General features: G+C 31.3%; 2 protein-coding genes across 2 annotated transcripts; one reads left to right on the top strand and one right to left on the bottom strand.

Moving 5' to 3' along the window:
* Positions 1-625: 625 nt before the first annotated feature.
* LOC136228069 (chlorophyll a-b binding protein 7, chloroplastic) lies at positions 626-3,598 on the top strand. Its single transcript, XM_066016904.1, has 6 exons — positions 626-911; positions 989-1,155; positions 1,776-1,922; positions 2,536-2,668; positions 2,886-2,978; positions 3,186-3,598. Exons 1-6 carry the CDS (start codon positions 753-755, stop codon positions 3,486-3,488), a joined length of 1,002 nt encoding a protein of 333 aa, XP_065872976.1. The 5' UTR covers positions 626-752; the 3' UTR covers positions 3,489-3,598.
* Positions 3,599-13,648: 10,050 nt separating this feature from the next.
* On the bottom strand, positions 13,649-16,713 carry LOC136227254 (protein DETOXIFICATION 43-like). The gene is made up of 13 exons (XM_066015917.1): positions 16,634-16,713; positions 16,425-16,546; positions 16,099-16,320; positions 15,870-16,021; positions 15,656-15,791; positions 15,477-15,573; positions 15,299-15,399; positions 15,047-15,210; positions 14,853-14,924; positions 14,400-14,516; positions 14,227-14,322; positions 14,018-14,139; positions 13,649-13,685 (listed from the first exon to the last, which is right to left on the bottom strand). The coding sequence occupies exons 1-13, from the start codon at positions 16,711-16,713 to the stop codon at positions 13,649-13,651; spliced, it is 1,518 nt and encodes a 505-aa protein (XP_065871989.1).
* Between the last annotated feature and the right edge of the window lie 1,393 nt (positions 16,714-18,106).

Raw genomic sequence — 18,106 nt, 5'->3', positions numbered from 1 at the left:
ACAAACTATACTATTGAGAATTATTCAGTAGCCATAATATTAAAATGGATAAAGTTCAACGGCAATAAATCCAATATATTACAAGTAAAAAATTATTATTATAACTGTAATTTAAAAAAAATTATTATTATAAATGACGAAGCATTTGGATTTGAAGGCTAACGGAGCCCAAGGGAATTAATTAGGTCATCGTATCTAAACATTCTCTTTCTACTTTCTCTCTATATCATTATCTAGTCACCAACAAATACTAATTTAAGTGTTAGAGTGTATTTCACGCACCTCTCCAAGGGTAGGAATCATATGAGGATTCGATTGGACGTTCCAATCCGAGCTTCTTTTGTATAATTTTTCCGATTTCTCAGTTTGCGACTCATCAGACATCTTTTAAGTAGATTTTTTCCAATTAAAACGGTAGGTTATGGTTGGAATTTGAAATCTAATTTAAATGACTTCAAACCTTCACTACTTAAAACAAACCTTAATTGATAGTACACGTTTTTCAATTTTAAATTATATACCAATTTTATAAGTGTATTACTAATTTTTTACATTTTTAATAGAAAAATTTATTTCAATTTTAATATTTAGCAGTTTATTTTATATTATTCTAGAAAAAGGCAGCCTCTCCTCCACCCAAATCTGATCAGCAAATTAAGGAAACAGGGGCCGGGAAGGAGCTCCGGGAAAAAATCTGTTAAAACAGGTAACCAAATTGGATTATCTTCAGCCATACTATCCATAATGGCATAATGGCTCTGCAACTCCTCCAGCCACAACCTTCACTCTCTTCAATTTCATCCCATTCTTCGTCTTTCTTCTCTCAACAATCAAAATTCTTCTCCCCTAGACCTCGGAAAATCCTTCTCACTACCAATTCTACTTCAACCTGCAAAGCTTCATGGCAAGAGGTATTCTCTGAAGCATCTTCCGAGTTGTTATTGATAGATTACCACTTCTTAACTTTGTTTGTTTTCTTTTCTTGAAGCTTGCTGGAGTTCTGGTATTCTCGGCAATTCCGTTCACGGCAGTGAAAGCCATCGCCAATAGCCCTTTGGGAGAAACGCTGCAGAGGCGATTGGAGGAGAGGAAGAAAGTTGCCGTCCTAGAATCTTCCAAGTTCAAGGATTCAGCCGCTATAGCCCGTAAGGAGAGGTGATTCCGCAGATTAATTTTTGGTTTTAGTTTTTAGATTATCATGATTTTCTTTTCTTCCTGCATCCGAATCGAATTTCAAAGCTGCTATTTCATTTTTACTTAATGTTTTGAATATTTAGCAGAATATGGTAAACACCTAAATGGTATAAGCTGTTCTTGTTCAAGTTCACGAGCATTTAAGCGACTTCAAATCAATCCGAGTCCGAGCATATACTTAATGAAAAGTTCTTATTGCTTGACCAATATGGGGTTTAAGATTCTGTAATTTCAGTTTATGGTGACATTATGCCAAAATTGTATTCTTATTGCCCGAGTTATTTTTCACTATGTCTAGTGAAGATCAAAGTTGTGGCTGAATGAACTATTGCTATTTTACTTGCTAGGGCTAAAAGGAATCAACGGTTGAATAAGTCTAAACTTACCTATTTCTTTCCTTAGTTCCGACTCTGTTTGCAACTTTTAGTATGCACCATAAATACACCTATATAACACTGCCATTTGAAAACCATATGAAACGAAATTACTACAGAACGACTGTGTCTACTTCTGTGATGTTCCTTATTTCTTTTTAAATATGCATACAATATTAGAAATATAAAATCTCTCCGAATATGCAGCTTGTGGTACGGAGAAGAACGCCCTCGCTGGCTTGGTCCCATTCCATACAAGTACCCTGTGTATCTTACTGGAGAACTGCCTGGAGATTATGGCTTTGATGTTGCAGGTTTGAGCAAGGATTCTGCAGCTTTCGAGAGATACTTTAAGTATGTTGCCTATTTGCTTCTATTTACTTTTTTTCTCATATTCACATGACAATACAAAATGAAAGTTTTGAATTTTTTAATGGGACTAATAGTAAGGAATTGCTAAGGTGCGGCATGTTGGATAATTATTATTCAAGAATACTGGTCTTTTTAATCTTGCAATAAACTTTTAGTAATGTCGCTTTGTTTGCCAACTCTTTGCAGAAACCTATTGAGGTTTAATACTTTTCTATGCATTTTTACATCTTTTCTGATAACTGTAGAGGTGAGTCGTGTCAAGGAATTGAACAGCCTAAATGCTTAAGCTGATAGGTTAGATTTAAGAATAGCTTTTATTATTATCTTTGAGAAGTCAAACCCCGTTCTAAATTTTTTAGGATGCCTAAATGCTTAAGCTGATATATTAGATTCAAGAATAGCTTTTATTATTATCATTGAGAAGTCGAACCCCATTCTAAATTTTTTACAATGCCTTAAGTTGGCGCAATATGGTGCCACCTGAACTTAGAATTATCCTATATAATGGTCAGGTTTCACACGGAAACATTAAATGAGTTTTTTTTACTATGATAAGAGTGTTTTATAGGTCTTTAATCTTTTTCAATTTTGGCAGCTTTGAAATACTTCATGCTCGTTGGGCTATGCTTGCTGCCCTTGGTGCTCTGATTCCAGAAGTACTAGATTTATCAGGCGCCTTTCACTTTGTTGAACCTGTGTGGTGGCGAGTCGGCTATTCGAAGCTCAAGGTTAGTATCTTATTCAATAAATTTCAAACACATTTCAGTTATAAATTTTTCCTCATATGCCATCTATTCTGAGCTCTAACCAATTTTTGTGGTGTGAATCTCAAACAATATAGCACTTCATTTTGTGCATTTATTCCTCTGCTTTTATTTTTCCTCTCATCTAACGAAAATATCATTCGATTTATACCATTTTTCTTGCTTCATCAATTTACTTCAGGGAGATACACTCGACTATCTTGGCATCCCAGGACTCCACATAGCTGGAAGCCAAGGAGTGATAATTATTGCTATTTGCCAAGCCCTTCTCATGGTAGGGACCTTATTCTATTTTCTGACTTCCTGCATTGTGTTAATATTGTTCTCCATTCAATCAGGTGAATTTGGACCACACTTAATATGCGTAATTGAGTTTAATGGCACTGGTGTGCTAAGTTATAGGCTTTATCTACAACCCGTTTAACTAAATCGAAAAGATCAGAAACCCCATGATGCTTTTCTTTTCTTCCTTTATAAAAAGGTTGGACCAGAATATGCAAGATATTGTGGAATAGAGGCATTGGAGCCATTGGGAATTTACCTTCCAGGGGATATTAATTATCCAGGAGGGGCACTTTTTGACCCCCTAAACCTCTCGCGTGATCCGGTAGCTTTTGAGGAGCTGAAGGTGAAAGAAATTAAAAATGGACGGTTAGCAATGGTTGCATGGCTTGGCTTTTATGCTCAAGCAGCATTCACAGGTAAAGGTCCTATTCAGAATCTCCTTGAGCACATTTCTGACCCATTTCACAATAATTTGTTATCTGTGCTCAAGTTCATGTGATTGCATCTTTTTTTATGTACATACATATATAAAGCTGTATGATTTCATCTCTTGAAATTTATGGTGTTTTAAAGTGAATCTCATATTGGGAAGGGTTGCATTTAACTATATATGAATCGGGCAAGTCATCGCTACAAGAAAAATGCTAGTTCGTTATAGAATTTTAGCTATCAGCGACTTAGCAACCTTTGTATTCCGTTGCCAATTATCAAAAACTGGTCGCTAAATGCCGATTGTCGACCAAAAATTTGCTCTAACTGCTGGGTTTCATGTAGTGTCTCAGATAAAACGTCATGTAAATGACATAACATGTACAACACCAAAATATTGTTGAATCCAATCGGTTCTTCGAGAGAAAAAAGATAGATGCAATGCGAGGTCATGGATTTCCTGAGGAACTGATTGTTACTAATTTTAAGGATAAATATACTTTTTAGACAGTTTCTTGCTTTCCACAACAAAATAGATATATTATTTAAGGGGTAAGCTTGTGGTTGTCAAAACCGGACAAACAGAAAAGGTATAAAGCCGCAAAAATTAGAAGTTCAATCGGTATTTTAAAAATCATATAAAATTAGTCGAAGAACCGCATTATACTATTGTTTAATTAATCTTATTATTGATAGTTTAAAATATTATATTGGTATAATAATAAAATGTATTTCATATTATTTTTGAACTATGATATTTAGATTATTGCTTCATTCTTTGAATAAGTTGTAATATTGTTTAATTGTAATGCATACTTTTTTTGGGGTATTAGTGTGGTAGATATGCATATGTAATCCTACATTGTTATTGTTAATGTATGCTGTATTGTATAAATAAAATGACTATATTATTTAACATATTTTTATTAATCTTTTAGACAACAATCTTCAAATTTACTTCAATTAGATAAACCATAATAACTTACTTTGACATAAAGTTAAGAAAGATATAAAAAAACATTTAGTTATTAGTGTAATAATTTATTTAATGTATTTTTTATTTCTCTTATTATTTTTGGGATAAGGTGTGAAAATACCTCTAATGTTGACAACTATGAGTAATTTTACATCTAACGTCCTAAATGGTGCATATAGATATTTTGTTCCTTATTCCACAACAATTGCATAACAATTGGTTCCAAAAAAAAAATCATATTTTTGATAATTTTAATAAAAGAATTTGAGATTAATAATTTTAAATTCGATGAAATATTTTGTCTCGCAATTGATTGCAGTTAAACAAAATTTAGAAGAAAAGAAAAATATTTGAAAATCTCATTCACCCAATCATCAGCAAATTAGATAACATGTTCCTCTATATCAAAAAATCATTTGGTCATATCACAAATTTGATTCCAATCTTGACGCATTGTCAACTAGTCTGATTATATATATAATTTATGATATTATCAGGTTCGTCCAATCTGAATTGATCGATGGAACCAATTGACATCTGATGTAATTGTCAATTATGTTCGACTTCTGATTCAATTTTCAAATCAATCACTTTCTTAGATAAATGACTTCTTTAGTAAATGGAGGTTTGGAGTAAAATTAGAAGTGTAAGTCATTTTTAAAAGTACTCAAAACTTTCTCCAAAAATATAATAAAAGAATATTTATTTTAATTTTATTTCAATAGAAAAGAATTTATTTTTTCCTAAAATAGATAAAAAAAAAACCAGAGAACCCAAAATATGTGGTTCTGATATCAATGAATGATTTATATTAAATATATTCAATCACAAATATAACGGATCCATGTTATCGGGTTACCTCTTGTAACGTATATATCTGTAAATATGATTTAGTAATGAAAGATAGGATCATCACGATAATTATATGTGACATTTAACTACACTGATAGCAAAAGAACCGATTGATCCACGAGCTAGATGGGTCGAAAAGAGAGAGAGAGACGACACACTTAGAGTCGAGTCACTCGAATCGAACTTTGCTCATGTCGATCTCGAATAGTTTGCGAACTACTCTTATTCATCAATACATTAGTTTCAATTACTATTTTACACTATTTAAAAGCGATTCCTTAAGGTACCAAAATAGGCTTAAGGTTTTTGGAGAAGTACCAATTTAGGCTCAACGTTCAAAATAGCACCAATATAGGTTTAACGTTTACAACATAATATCAATTGAAGTTTAATGTTTACAATATAGCATCAATTTAGGTCTCACGTACAAAATAACACAAATATAAGCTTAACGTTTACAAAATAATATGAATTTAAGCTTAACGTTTACAAAATATATATCTAATTTAAGATAAACATCACAATTAAATTAACCATATTATATTCTTTTCCTATTAACTTTATATGTTTTCTTTTTATTTAGTTCTATTTTCTTATTTATTATAATACAATTAATTAGTTTTCTTGCCCATTAAAACCTTATATTTATTTTTCATCAACCATTCCATGATTCCGAAATTCCATGGCTCATGTAATATATGCAAACTAAAAGTAATTGAATATCCACAATATTTTGAATACTTTCAGTGTTCAAAAGTGTTCAAAATATTGTGGATATTCAATTACTTTTAGTTTGCATATATTATATGAGCAATGAAATTTAGTAGTCATGGAATGGTTGATGAAAAACAAATATAAGGTTTTAATGGACAAGAATACTAATTAATTGTATTGTAATAAATAAGGATATAGAACTAAATAAAAAGATAACATATAAAGTTAATAGGGAAATAATATAATATGATTAGTTTAATTATGACGTTTAGCTTAAATTGTATATATTTTGTAAAACGTTAAGCTTAAATTCGTATTATTTTGTAAACGTTAAGCCTATATTGGTACTATTTTGTACGTGAGGCCTAAATTTATGCTATATTGTAAACGTTAAGCCCAAATTGATATTATGTTGTAAACGTTAAGCTTATATTGGTGCTATTTTGAACGATGAGTCTAAATTAATACTTCCCCAAAAACTTTAGATCTATTTTGGTACCTTATCCTAAAATTTTAATGTCAAAAATCAATTGCTAATTAATAAATTTATCGTACAAAAATATAATATATTTATTTAACTTTTAGTGGTTACTATTGTATTCTTTTCTTACCTTAAAAGATCAAGAGTCCTACACTAGGCTCAAAAAAAAAAAAAAAGAATTATAAAAAGTTGAAATTTATGTAACTTTAAACAAGACCAAGAATAAAAAAAATCAATTTAAACAAGTCATTAATCAATACATCATTTAAATAGATTTTTTTTTATATAACTTTAAATAGATTTAAGTGGCTAAAGTCATTTTTAAAAAGTTCAAGCCAACTAGTTTTTTGAGGGGAAATTTACATAGAAATTCACTTTTGAAAAACTATTCGTAACTATATTAAATTATAATCTTAAATTATATCAAATTAGTAAAAATCAGTACTTTTAATATATTTTATGAATTAGAATTTATAAATTAGAAGTCTAGAATATATTTTGTAGGGTTTATAATTTATGAATTGGAGGCTATTTTTTTTTAAATTATGGTGTAAAATCATAATATATAAAAAATAATGATATATTAAGAATTAAGTTTGGTGATATGACTTAGTTGTAATTTTGTACTTAATTATGATATTCATATATTTGACCCTTTTCTGAGCTATGTCTAGGGCCTAGGGGGCCCGGGCCATTCCGACCGTCGGAACTATCTTGATCTCGGGTAGTTTTGATTCCCTGTCTCAAAAAATAATATCCGGGTGTTGAATTAGCTCCCAAAATGGCCCATTAAGTGTAAGGTTTGTCCAAAATTCAAAATTTCAATATTTTGGATCTATTAGTTACTTCATGAATCCAAATTTTTAAATTTTTTTTTGGCCTATTAGGCTTCTCTAAATCCAAATTGAGCAAATTCGTTTTTCAAACGCACATGTAAACTTACCCCAAAAATCTTGTATTCGCCACTGTCTAGGGTCTCTAATATATTTAGCCAATTAATTATAAAGATAAGATACAAGAATTATCTTAATCAATTTCATGAAAAGCTGTTAAAGAAAATAAAATTATTTGAAAAAGAGGCGGTTGTCTCCTCCACCCAAATATCATCAACAAATTAGCTCTCCCTCTCGATTAAAAATCCTTTGGCGATATCTCAATTTCCATCCAATCTTCATCTATTCTTTTCAATTTCATCCCATTTTACAAGAAAGAAGGATAAAGAATGATGTGTGATAATAATTCAAGATGAATCATTTTCGAAATCATAAAACCCCCAAATTATGGTTCCTCAAGATTAGAAAATAAAAGAAATAATAATAAAAAAAAACAACTTAAAATATGAAATACGAAACAGAAGAACAAAAATACTTACAAAAGCAGTGGATCATCTATTGTTGAATCCAAGCGGAAACCAAAAGTTGTTAGATTATAGGAACAATCCTATCCCGGAGAGAGAGTTGCAATGTATTTTCTCAGGATATGATTGTCACTGTAATCGGGTTAGACTATGGTTACTTTGTCTTTTTCAAAGTAAGTTTTACTTTGTTTTTTCCACCATTGGATGATGGGGAACTTTGACAAAGTAAGCTCATCCAATGATAGAAAAAATAAAATAAAACTTAATTTGTAAAAAACAAAATAAGAATAGAAGCACCCACTATAATCTATAAACTTTGGCGGCAAAACATTTGGAGAGTATAATATAATATCATGATGCTTAAACCCTATTTATACAAGAATAAACCTAGATCTTGTATCCAAATTATTATTTGGTAAACGGAAACTAACATTAGGATAAGGATAATTACTGTATTTATGTTTTTTTAAGGGATAAGGTTAAAAAATACCTCCAATGTTTACGGCCTGAATCAATTTTACTCCTAATGTTGCGCAATTTTACCCATAATGTTGGTGGCTAAGAGCAAATTTACTCATAACGTTGATAAATTAGGTCAATTTGAGAAATAATTCATCAAATTGTCTTTCTCTGTCATGAATTTTGTCATCTACAGTTCACATGTGTGTGTCATTTTATCACTAATTAGTAACATGTCACAAACATATGATTAAACGAGAAAAAAATTAAAAAATATACTGTATTTTGTATGAGATGGAAAAAATTCAAATATTTCACCGAATTTAAAATTTTTAATTTTCAATTATATTATTAAATCATAAAAAATGTAAAAATATGATTTTTTTAAATCAACATACGTGCAAATCTCTGCATTGAAATTATTTTATTCCCACGTCATGTGCTTTTAGGCGAGTTGAATGTTCAAAACTTATAGGAGTTTAATTTATAGAATTATAATAAATGGAAATATTAATATATAGGGGTGTAAACGAGCTTTGGTAGCTCGCAAACTATTCGAACTCGGCTCGATCAAAGTTCGATCAAAGCCAATGAGCAAAGTTCGAGTTTCCTCAGATTCGGCTCGAAAGCTCGCGAGCAGACTCGATTATTTTTAATTACTATATATATTACACACACACACACACACACATATATATATATATATATATATATATATATATATTTTATATTTCATTGGTTATTATTAGTTTTCATCACAATTCACAACTCAAATAAGATTCAACCCCTCAAAAAAATGACACAAAAAAGCCTAGACATTTGGGTATTTAGCTAGACAATTAGGGTTTGATAAGGAACAAAATACATTACAAAATTTAGTATACATTTCATTGTTTGAAATTTTTCTCCGAGTTTGTGTTTTCCGACTATAAGTACCATTCTACTATTCTGGAATCTCGATAATAACATGATTGTTTTTCTTTATAAATATTTTAAACTCGTATGAAGTATTTTATAAGACCTTTTTGTTTTCTACGCTACTTATTCTATGTATGTATGATGAACTAGATTTAATCCCGTGCAATGCACGGATTACATGATTTTACTATATTAAGATAAATATAATTTTGACAGCAAATAATAACCGAAGTTAATTATACATGTCATTTATTGTGACATTTTTCAACTTGTGAGGAATTTTCCATAATCAATTACTGTAATTTTTCAGATACATTTTGTAGCACTAATTTCTTCAATATAATCATATGTTGAAGACATATTTTACTAATTTTTTGGTGGTAAAAATAATAAAAATATAAACTTGTGGTGGAAATTTAGGTGATATTATACTTATCCTCGTTAGTGCGTGATATTCGAGTTTAACTCAAACCAAAAAAGTTAGATTGGTATTGACAACTCATTATGCTTATCTATTGTAATTATAATTGAATTAAGGGTTAATTTAGCCCCTAAAGTTGGCACATGTTTAGTTTAGTTCAAATCGGAATTTAAGTATCAACTCAACTTTGAAGTTAGCAATATTTAACAAATTAATCCAAATTTAATAAGTTTTTAGGTATTAAAATTGATTATATTTAACTAATTTGTCAAATATTGCCAATTTCAAAACTAAATTGATACTTGAACTTCAATTAGACTAAATCGAATTTGTTAAGCCAAATTAACCTTTCAACTCAATTATAATTTGAAAATAAATAAATTCATTCGTATTTTCATATATATTTAATAAAATAGACATAATAAATTATTCACATATAGTTTAGTAATTTGATATTCGAAAAAATCTATTTTTACCCACATCTACTCTAATTATAGTTTAAAAATCAAATTAACTCATTGTGATAATGATAATTCTAACGTTTAGAAAAAAGAATAATGGCTTTATATTTGAAAAAAAAAACGTGTATTTAATAAAAATGGATATAAGAAAGGAAAAATTACAAAACTGGATCAAATGGGAGGCCCATTTATATATTAAACCCATTTACTAATTCTACTACATATCTAGACTGATTTTGTGTGACTTTTCAAAAATACTCCTGACCTTCCCACTTCCACCACTTGCGAATTGCCGCTCCCTCTATCTCCTTGGTTATGCGAAAAGTTGCTCCAGCATTAATGATTTCAAGACTTTTGTCTTCCTTTAAATTACACGAAATCTACACCATTTAGTCAAAATCATAATGAATTTCTCTTTTTCATCTCTTCATCTCTTGATTCTGCAACTTCCCAACCCTAGAAAACAAGTAAATGGTTTTTCATCTTCATGTTCGTTGCTTGGTTTCTTTCTTCTTGTTACCATCGAAGAAATGGTTTTTCTACGTTATTTCCTTCGTTATCATATTGTTATTGTCGCTTTTGGGGGTGAAAGGGGCGAAAAATGTAAGTATCTGTTTGTTTTTTCTGCGTTTTTTCATGAATTCACTTCGCAATCAATGGTTTCGCTAAGCTTTGCGAAGAGAATGAGCCTGGAAAGTGATGATCTACTTCGTGAATTGATGATTTCGCGAAGTTCTGCGAAGAGAAAGAGTCTGAAACGTATGGATCTACCTCGCGAATCGATTAGTTCGCGAAGTCTGCGAATAGATCCTCACGTTTCAGACCTCACAGACTTCGCGAAAGCAGCGATATGCGACGTAGATAGTCACATTTCAGACCTCGCAGACTTCGCGAAAAAATTGATATGCGAAGTAAAATCACCTCTTCCCCTGCACATTTACATTCGCATGCTTCGCTAATTTTCATTTCGCGAAGCCAAAATCGTCTTTTTTCCTAACTAACACGGTTAATTTTTTCTGTAGATGGTTGAATACGTAACATCCCTTTCTGGAAGGCGGCGTACTGGGCTGCAGGGGAGATGATTTTCCTTCCTGTATAGGGATGAACTTCCCCAAGATTGACACATTCACTCTTGAAATGATTCGTTAGGAGAGGTTGTGTCACCATGGGACACGTCCATCCTATGGTGCCAATCTTCAAAGTGGACCTAACTTAATCCGGTGCCAATTTTAAAGCGGATGCGTAATCTTGGTGTGCACCGTGCGACACGTCTAGACCTTTTGGGATGGATGTGTCACATGGTGCACACCAAGATTACTCATTCGTTTCAAAATTGGTACCGGATTAGTTAGTTTCACTTTGAAATGATTAGTTAGTAGAGTTCATTGTGGCAATCTTGTTGTAAATTTTGATAATGTTATGATTTGAATGTTGTTATTGTGGCAATCTTGTTGTAAATTTTGATAATGTTATGATTTTAATGTTCGAATCCGTTGTTGTTTGCCAATTTTTGTTATATACCACTTCGCGTATTAGCTTCAAATCATATCCACCATTCGCATATGCGAACTAAATTCATCAAGCAAAACAAACTTCAGTTTCGCAGGCTTCGCATATGCGAACTAAATTCATTAAGTAAATTAAAACATTAACTTCGCAGGTTTCGCATATGGGTGAATATGCGAAGTCAGACGGGATGGGGCGAGCTCCGCGTAAATATTAAGGGTATTTTTGGAAAGTCGCACAAAATCAGTCTAGATATGTAGTAGAATTAGTATATGGGATTAATATGTAAATGAGCCTCTCATTTGACCCAGTTTTGTAATTTTCACTATAAGAAATTATCCTTCTATGATCTAATAATTTAAAATTTGAAACAATAAGAAATTTTAAACTTAGATTTATCTTTAAGCTAACTACACCTTCATAAATATTTGGAAGGGTACATAGAAGCAAAAAAAAAAAAAAAAAAAAAAAATTACATTGGGGAAGCATATCCATGATCTTTAATATCCTTCATGATGCTTTGGTCCAAACACCAATATATTCTTAGTTCCATAAAGTAGTACGCCATAATCAGCCATAGTAACAGAAAAAGTAATAAAAATGCAATTTATCAGCGACGATGTCCTCAAAAGATTCAATTGGTGCGTGTGCAGGAGACGAGCCTGAAGCGACGGTAACTTCGACATTAAGCCTTTGGCGAACATCTTCAATCTATAGGTAAATTCAGCAATCAACTGAAACTTCCATTTGACGAATAAAATATAAATCAAAATAAACAAAAATTGAAATCGCATGCAAATGGGACGCGATAATAAGAAAAGAAAAAAAATGTAAAATAATGATCAGAAGCAATCGGAGAAAACTGAAAAAGGAAGTTGAAATCAAGCCTAAAAACAGGTAAAGTGAAGGAAACCTGCGACTCATTCGAGCGAAGAACGCGGTCCGAGGGTGTCCACTGAACAGACGAGTTTCTGAGAGAGAGAAAGCGGAGGAGGAGGAGGAGGAACGGCGAGATAAAGAGTTCCAAGTGGACTAAATAAAAGTTTGGGCTAAAAGAGATTTTGAAATTGGATTAAGATGAGCAGAGAGAGTTGGTAGGTGATAGGATTCTCAAGGAAGGATAGACAAAAGTTTAAAAATAGATAAAGACACTGACTGAAAGAAGGATTCTCAAGCAAGCAGTTGAAAAGAGATGGATTAGAGTGAGTTAGACGCTTGAAAATATTAGAATGAGATAAAATAGGAGAAATTAGAGTGAATGAATTTAAAAAAAAATCAAAATTCTATTAAATTAACACATCGCCTATATGTTCTATTATAACGACACATAAGCTAAAGCTCTAAAATTCTGCCATGTGTTATTTTTGTTCCACACTTTATATATATAATAGATTTGGTTAAAACTCGTTAGAAGCTCGATAAAAGCTCGGCTCAGTCAAAACTTATCAAAGCTCGATTCGAAAGGGCTCTGTTCGAGATATTAACAAGCCAATACCAAACCTACCTAGGGTTCGGCTCAGCTCGGTTCATTTACACAATGCATGCAGGAGAATAACCATAAACCCAAAAATATGTCAATATATTTAAAATTTGACAATATGATCTGCATATGTGTGCCACATGAAGTTATATATATTCTAAAATAGGTATCACAATACAATAATACAAACAAGAGGATTGGATCAAAATGCAGAAGAAAGATGGAAAAAAAAACAAAAATGAATAAGAGAATATATGACACGAGTGTATTATTGAGAATTTCCTAATTATAATTAGGTAATAGTAATACTGATTTCCTATGGCAACGGTTAGCATCTTAAAAAACGCCAAGGCCCAGTTCCGGTCCCCATCCTACAATCGAAAATATAAATGTTAATTTGATTATAAATAAATTTTAATTTTCAATATTATATAGGAAGAATTACAAAATTAGTACCTTTTAATGGAATAGTTTACATTTCTAGCTCCTTTTAAAAAACTAACCAAAACTAACACATTTCAACAAGTATCTTCCAAGTTTACCCTGGTTTTCTTCCTTAACATAACTGTGTGTTTTTGTCTTTCCATCTCTCTCGCGTGCTCTCTCTAAAGAATAGAATAATCTACAGAACAACTACGAATACTACAACAATCAATCCAACTCACAGTTCATACAACAAAATTTCTACAATCATATCGACAGGATATCGACAGTTATCGACACTGTCGGGGAAAAATGTCTGAAACTGATATTCCAACCAAAGTGTATTTTCAGACAATAATACCACTGTTTTTTTTGGGTTCGCACAATCATTAAAAACATGAAAAATGAAGAGAATTAATATACATTGGGTTGTAGAGAAACAACCTGCTAGATCTTAACGATAAATGAACTAAGCTTTAAATCTTTTTTGTAATTCTCCCTATTATATATTCATACTCTCTCAAACTTGGATGATAAAATAGAAAAATTACCTCCATACACCAGCAAATGTGCGTAGGGCCATGAAGATAGTTAAAGCAACCCATATTCCAACAAAACCAGCAGCTTTAAAAAGAACAAAAATTGATCCAATGCTTGCTATGGCTACAAGAACCTAATGAATACATACTTTTAACCATTAATTAGAGATAGATAGATAAACATTTTAATTTGGAAAGAGTTAATTAATTGATGAACTGACCATGGAATATGCAGAATAACTAAAATCAGAAGCTCCATAGTTTACTCCATCAAACACAAACGCAATTGAATTGATAGGTTGGGTGCCTGCCACAAACTGTTCATACATTTCAGTGAATTTTTGGAGATCTTAAAGTAAAAAGGAAATGGAGAAATATATTTAATTTAATTCACCGGGATGCCTATGGCTATAATATGAACAACACTAGGATCTTTTGAAAATATTCCATCACCCAAGTAGAGACCTACTCCAACAACCACCGCAAGCCCAACCCCAAGAAAAAAGCTCATCTGCACCATGTTAATAATACATTAATTGATTATTATATATAAAAAAAAAAAAGAGAAATTTACATAGTAAATTCACTTGTTAAAAACTATTTACAACTATATAATTAAAGTTTATAAATTAGGGGTCTAGAATATACTGTCAAGAGTTTGGGATTTATGAACTGGGGTTTAAACTTTTTAAAATAGGTTTAGAAGCATATTTTATTTAGTATATAAGGAAAAAATGATATATTAAGAATTAAGTTTGATGATATGATTTAGTTTGTAATTTTTGTAATCAATTATGATATTCATTTAAAAAAGCCCTATAAAAAAGTGTTTCATGAAAAGGAATACCTGTAGAACCCGTGTTGCCGTGGTTGTTGCCTTCTGGTAATCCTTATCAGCAAATGCAGAAGCTATAATTGCCTATGAAGATGAAAAACAATATTAAATATAATCCTTCTGGTGAACCACGTATCCTTATTTGTACAATTTTAAAATATGAAACTGTGTTTGCAAATACGTGTGAAAAAAAGAATGAGGCAAACCTGAGCAGCTACAGCTAATCCATCGGCAAGAAGTGAAGATGTCATCCAAACCTGTAAGCAGACCTGGAAGGCAGCCATAGGTGATGGACCTAACCTTGCTGCTCTTGATGCTGCCAACGTTACACATATTGTTGCTGCTATCACTCTTACCAACAGCAGAAAACCTTATTTAAACCAAACAAAATACATGTCACAATCTGGAATTCCATACCAAAAAAAAAAAAAAAACAAAAGGAGCAAACAAACACTTGCCATTTTTTAGAAATCGACCGAATTGCAAATCTTTGCCACTTGGTGGCAACAGATCTACTTCTTTCATGAGCCTCCATAGCAAGATAAGTGACATCAAGTATCTAAATTACCAATAAAACATTATTATTATTACCAGGACACAAAAAAGAAGCCCATATGGCATGAGAAGACTACTTACTGGGAAAGAACATGAGCTATGGCTGCACCACTGACCCCTAACCCGCAGATGAAGATAAATATTGGATCCAAAATCACATTTGTTACATCTCCAATTACTATTACAGACAGAAGCATTTTAGAAAGAACAATTGAATATATATATAAATTTAAATTTGGAAGAAAATTAATGTGACTCACTAGTAGCATAAAGAGGAGTTTTAGTATCTTTAAAACCTCTAAAAACTCCTTGCATTGCTAGTGAGAGAAGGACTGCAGGGGAGCCTAATGCTCTTAAGGTCAAGTACTTCCTAGCTGGAGTTATCATCGGGGAATCCTGTTTTAATACAATTTTTTCAATCAATTTCTTATACATATACCATAAAAGAGAAGTGAATTAATTAATAGTACTTACAGATTTGACACCCATGATACTAAGAAGAGGTTTTGCACAGAAAATGAGAAGAATCGCTTGTAAAAGACCAAGAATTCCTCCACAAATTAATGCTGTTGATGCTGAAGGAATATGTCTTTTCCCCTTTTTACTCTTTTTCAAATTAATGCAATCTAACCAACAAAAGAAAACACTTGTTTGAGGAAACCCTAAAACATTAGACAAGACACCGTTTAAATTGAGTAAGTACCATCTGAATCTTTATTATCGTTGATAGTCACGAATCCTTTCTCTATGACTTCTTTTTTTGCATCAGTTTTAGCTGAATTCTTAGCAGCTTGATCATTCCTTTGAAAAGTATCTTCCTCTGCTACAAAAGAAGTTGTTATGTTCACTAATGGAAGAATGGTAACCTTTGATGCTTGATTGAATATGGCGATTGATACTCCTACTGCTGCTATTTCCACTGCTCCTGTATCCATTCATTTATTAAAGATTATATATTTATGTCACATTAGATCAAACAACTATTTCCACCAAAAACTTCATCTCATAATTAATGTTTCAGAAACAAACCGAGATGACCGATGAAAGCAGTGTCAATCAAAGAAGCAACAGGATCAGCAGCCAAAGCCATAGCAGCAGGTACTGCAATCCTTAGTATCTCCACACCAATTTCATCCATCTTAAAAACATTTCTACAATTTCATACAAACTTTAGAACATACATGTCCTTGAATATTGTTTTTGTTTTTCATAAACACAAACTATAAGTATGAAAGCACCTTGCATCTTTAAAGAAAATTAGGAGAGGAATCCTCCATTTTCTCGTAGTTGCCAATTGCAAAGCACCATTTTCTGCCATGATATGATATAGTTGTAAAATTGTAGACGAAGACAAGTCCTTAAGTTACTTGTTTATCATTTATAGCATATAACCCTAACTTAACCTGCATGATAATCACAGCATGAAATTTTGACTATTGACTACAAAAAAACAAAAAAATGAATTAAATAAGATCAAAGGAAAATTATGCAAATACTAACAATTATATAAATCCAACACAAAAAAAAAAAAAACACCAACCTTGGTTTAAGTAGGAAACAAAAAGAGAGCCAAATGTTCAAAATTTAGTAACTACCTCCCCTAGTTTAAGATATTTCTCATACATGTATATATATATACATACACTGCATCTCAAAACTAGGATCACATTATTATAATATTGTTTGATAATAGTGTGTCTCATTATTATTATTAAACAGAAAAATTGTAATCATTGGGTAATGTGGTTCATTTTTCTATTATCTAGACAACCTTCCTTAGATGTAAACGTTCCTCAGTAAGCATAGGTAGGGTTGAACAGAATCGAACCGAAAATCCAAAAACCGGATCGAAAAAGCCGAATCAAACCAAATCGAATTGTAATTTAGTTCGGTTCTGATTTTGAAGATAGTTTGGTTTTCGGTTTGGTTTGGTTTTGTTCGGTTTTAAACCGAATAAAACCGAACCGAAATATAATATATACTTTTTAGGATTTTAATTAACTAAATACAATTAAATAATTCTCTTACATCTCTCTGTATCAAATTCGCACTCTCTACAACATGAATCTGATAGGAGTTTGAAAAAAAAAAGAAAAAAAGTTAATGGTAGCATATATGATGTTTCTGTTTGTGAAATTAATAGGATAAAAAGAGAAAAATTAATAGATGCATCTGTACAATTTATTTGGAATAATTGCACCAACCAAAAAACTATCATTCTCTTCCTTTCATTTCTCCATTAATTAATTTTATAATTATATTTCATGCTTCTTCAATTTATATATATGGGTTAGCTTCTAATATTATGTTTCACTTAGTAATTTTTCTTTTATATAAACATTGCAGTGCATTGAATATTTTTATGTTGTACATAATATAAAAATTGACTGAATATCTAGAACATATTATGATTGTTCTCTGTTCGGTCCAAACATGAACCGGACCGAACCAAACCGAAATATTTTGGTTTGGTCTAGATCGAACCGAATTATAGTTTGGTTTGGTTTGATCCTAAAAAATACCAGAAATTTAGTTTGATTCTATTTGGTTCAGTTCGGTTTTTGGACCGAACCGGTCTATGCTCACCTCAAAGCATAGGACAATATTCCATTACAATTCACATATAACACATTACATATAGAAATTTTACATAATAATATATTATTATTATTTTTTTAATTTTTTTATTTGGGTTAAATTAATACCTAGAG

This window comes from Euphorbia lathyris, chromosome 4 (genome assembly GCF_963576675.1).
Source record: "Euphorbia lathyris chromosome 4, ddEupLath1.1, whole genome shotgun sequence".
Classification (NCBI taxonomy): Eukaryota; Viridiplantae; Streptophyta; class Magnoliopsida; order Malpighiales; family Euphorbiaceae; genus Euphorbia; species Euphorbia lathyris.
This window is presented reverse-complemented; position numbering and strand designations above follow the sequence as displayed.

Excerpts from the sequence above, each read along its gene's own strand:
- LOC136228069 (XM_066016904.1), top strand. The coding sequence starts at position 753 with ATGGCTCTGCAACTCCTCCAGCCACAACCTTCACTCTCTTCAATTTCA. Across the intron at positions 1,156-1,775 it reads GCTATAGCCCGTAAGGAGAG|CTTGTGGTACGGAGAAGAAC; the intron begins GTGATTCCGCAG and ends CCGAATATGCAG. Across the intron at positions 2,669-2,885 it reads TCGGCTATTCGAAGCTCAAG|GGAGATACACTCGACTATCT; the intron begins GTTAGTATCTTA and ends AATTTACTTCAG.
- LOC136227254 (XM_066015917.1), bottom strand. The coding sequence starts at position 16,713 with ATGGCAGAAAATGGTGCTTTGCAATTGGCAACTACGAGAAAATGGAGG. Across the intron at positions 16,547-16,633 it reads ATTTTCTTTAAAGATGCAAG|AAATGTTTTTAAGATGGATG; the intron begins GTGCTTTCATAC and ends ATGAAATTGTAG. Across the intron at positions 14,925-15,046 it reads GATTAGCTGTAGCTGCTCAG|GCAATTATAGCTTCTGCATT; the intron begins GTTTGCCTCATT and ends TCATCTTCATAG.